This window comes from Phytophthora infestans, genomic scaffold (assembly GCF_000142945.1).
Source record: "Phytophthora infestans T30-4 supercont1.2014 genomic scaffold, whole genome shotgun sequence".
NCBI classification, from domain to species: Eukaryota; Oomycota; class Peronosporomycetes; order Peronosporales; family Peronosporaceae; genus Phytophthora; species Phytophthora infestans.
In genome coordinates this window covers 1-3,373 of record NW_003306650.1, presented here as the reverse complement: position 1 = coordinate 3,373, position 3,373 = coordinate 1, and the positions used below count along the sequence as shown (strand labels likewise).

The following is a 3,373-nucleotide window of genomic DNA, read 5'->3' as shown; positions in this document are numbered from 1 at the left end:
ATTCGCATTCAGCGGACCATCTACGGTACGAACCCTCATGTGGCGGTTGGGATGAGTTCGCGGAATACTCAGCGACCTTTGGAAGACACGTTAACCGTCTGGGACAGGGCGCGGACCGTTAAAGATGCTCATGCGACAGTGCAGACGACGCTTGGCATGCAAGAAGATCCATAACGGATCATTGTTCACTTGATATTTGTATACTTGATTAGGACTTCTTATTAGGAATAGACCCGAAAGGGTAAGCTTAAATACAGAACAGAATTTCCACTCAAGCACACAGAGCGACGTCCGGCTTCAAGGTAAGCGTCAGGTCAAGCTTGTTTGAGTGTGTTATGCCTGTCGGTGAACTCGAAGCTCTGTAGCGAGGGTTCATCCGGCAAGGCCAAGAGACTTTGTGTATTGGCCGATTATTATCGGGAGGTTTTACGTGACGGCTTATTGTTGCCTATTTGCACGACTGGGAGTGCTTGAATTGCCTCCCTTTTATTTCTTCCAGCCGAGTGTTGAACACTCGGTGATCTCGTAAAAGGCTTACCCGTGCCTGGTACCCTTCCGCTGTTGGGACCACGAGGATTCAAAACACCTGCTAGCTTTGCTCGTGCTAGTAGCGTGTTCTTATTTTTACTGGTTGGCCTATATAAGTAGTTTACAAGGTCCAGTTTGTCCCGGTGCAAGGGCAGAACTGGGGCCTTCAGGTCCGCCCGAACGATCGTTTACTATCCTAGTAGACGTATTGTTGTGGGAACATCCTAACTACATCTGTAGCTAGAGTTCACGTGAGATTTCCAACACCACATGGACCTGTTTACCGGATACGTGGTAGCCAAAGCTAGTGCGTCTAGAACTGCGCAGACCATTGCTGAATCGTACGAGGAGTGCGTTTTCCGAAGATTTGGAGCTAGCGAGATGATTAGACATGATCGGGAGCCAGGCTTTATGTCTGATTTCTTTCGAGCATTCAACCGAATCCTGGGGCAGCGACAGCGAGCAACCATGGCATATCGTCCCCAAGCTAACGGGTCGGCCGAGCGCATGGTACAGACGATCACGAGAGCACTCAAGATGTACGTCCAGGATTTGGGATCAGAGGGATTGGGATGAGTACGCAGAACGGCTCCCCTTCGCGATGAACACCGCCCAAGACAGGATCCGGGGTGATACCCCATTTTACTTGGTACATGGGTGGGATCCCAAATCCACCCTGGAAGCGGCCATCCCAGTATGCAGCACCAAGAAGAGAAACCGAGATCCAAGGCGATAGAGATACCAAGTCCAGAAATACTACCAGCAAGCTAGATCCCAGGTGAACGAACGACTGCGGAGTGCGATACAGGATCGAGCGGATCGACACAACGAAGATGCCCGTCCACATCAAATCGAAGTGGGATCGCAGGTGTGGCTTTATTTGGATCGAGTGAAAGAAGGATACGCCCGCAAATTGGCCCATCTATGGCATGGACCGTTCCGGGTGAGCGAGAAGATTGGAGAACATGCGGTAAAGCTGGAAACGGCAGGTACCGAATATCGCCTGTTCCCTGTAGTACACGTATCCAAGCTGAAGTTGGTCAAAGAATATTCGGACCGGCCGCAAACTCGTTTTTCGGTGGATGAATCCGACCGGGTGGATTTCGACGAAGTCCTCCTACCGGAAGATAGTTGGAATGTGGATCTCGAGGCCGACGAGTTCGAAGTCGAGAAGATCACCGACATGAGGCCAGGGAAGCGAACTAGATACGGTGCTCCAGCAGCGCTGCTTCCACGCGGAACGTATCGTCCTCAAACAGCCTTCCGCCTTCATGTTCCACTACGGTGAGTTCATAGTTGATCCGCGATTCGCTGATCCCCAGCGTCAGATCAATAAACGACTTCAGTCCTTTCGGACCGTAAACCGTGAGAGGTGTGTCACCACCCTGGTTAGCCCGGCTGGAAAGCAGCCCTGGCAGCCCGAATAAATGGTCCCCGTGCAAATGAGTAATAAATACCTTTTCCAGCTTGCTCAGCCGCAGCGGCGAACGAAGCACTTGGTGCTGCGTGCCTTCTCCGCAGTCAAACAGCCAGAATGAACGTCTTTCCTCCAGCATCCGGAGCGCCAGTGAAGTCACGTTTCTTTGCAGGGACGGGAACTTCAAAAAGAGACTCGACATGAACCAGTTTACTCTCGTTGCCGTGACCGCGGTACTGGTGGCCCTCTACCACAACTACTTCGCACCACAACCCGCAGTATGGGTGGCGCCCTCGCAGCTTAAGCTCACGTACTTTGCTGGGCCCGGCCGCGCTGAGCTGTCGCGCCTAATCTTGTCAGCCGGCAACGTAGCATTCGAGGACCAGCGCTTGGACCGAGACGCTTTCTTGGGCCATTAAGCCCACTCTGCCGCTCGGCCAGGTACCAGTACTCGAGGTAGACGGGTACCACCTATAGCCAGAGTATGGCCCATCGCCCGCTACGCTGCCAAACTCACGGGTCTGTACCCGCAGGACCCACTCGAGTGTCTGCGCGTGGACATGGTGTCCGAGTCGCTCGTTGATGTAAAGACGCTTATCTCGGAGATTGCATACCGTACTCCGGACGAAGCTGCTAAGACTGAGAAGACAAAGAAACTGCTGGAGGAAAGCGTGCCTAAGACATATAAGCTGCTCGAGGAATTCATCCAGAAGGGACCCTTCTTCCTGGGCGACAAGATGACGTACGGAGATCTGCAGCTCTACGACCTGACTAAGAATGGACTCGGTAACTTTGCGGGGTTTTCGCTGAGCAAGTATCCTAAGCTCACAACGCTCGTGAGTAAGGTGGAGTCTAATCCCAACGTGGCGGCTTATCTCGTGAAACATCAACAGTAGACAAGAACAGGGGTAGGATGTGTATCCATATTTTCTTGCCGTACTCTGGGCTGAAAAGGTATTACGGGTAGTATTACTGAAGTTCCGGTAATAAATACCTTTTATGATTGATAGCTGCAATTCTTAACTCTCGCACCAATGATTTACTGTACGGTAAAAGATTACTGATCACGTACGTCATCGAGGTTACCGTAGAAAACCAAAATATGTACCGTAACCGATAGTCTAAAGTTTGTTTTAGACTATACCCGTTACGCAATCGTGACTCGATGATGAGTGACATCATCACCGGACTGCGGCACACACAGAGTTCATTTGCAAATTCGCTCTACCCCACTCAACCCGACCACGATGACCCAGCCTTCAGCTTAAAGCTCACCTACTTCGACGGGCAAGGGCCGCGCCCGAGCCTCCCCACGCTTGGATCCTTCAACTATGGCTGGCATCCGCCTTCACAGGACGAACCCGGAATCCACGCCCTCTTGACTTTCCCGGGGGCTCCAAGCCCGGACACTGTCCGTTTCGGGCCCAA

At 52.1% G+C, this 3,373-nt stretch overlaps 1 protein-coding gene across 1 annotated transcript; it reads left to right on the top strand.

Annotated features, from left to right (window-relative positions):
• Positions 1-2,145: 2,145 nt before the first annotated feature.
• PITG_22257 (glutathione S-transferase, putative) lies at positions 2,146-2,841 on the top strand (the record flags this gene model as incomplete). The annotated part of the gene is made up of 3 exons (XM_002909862.1): positions 2,146-2,313; positions 2,366-2,401; positions 2,479-2,841. The coding sequence occupies 3 exons, from the start codon at positions 2,146-2,148 to the stop codon at positions 2,839-2,841; spliced, it is 567 nt and encodes a 188-aa protein (XP_002909908.1).
• Positions 2,842-3,373: the final 532 nt, after the last annotated feature.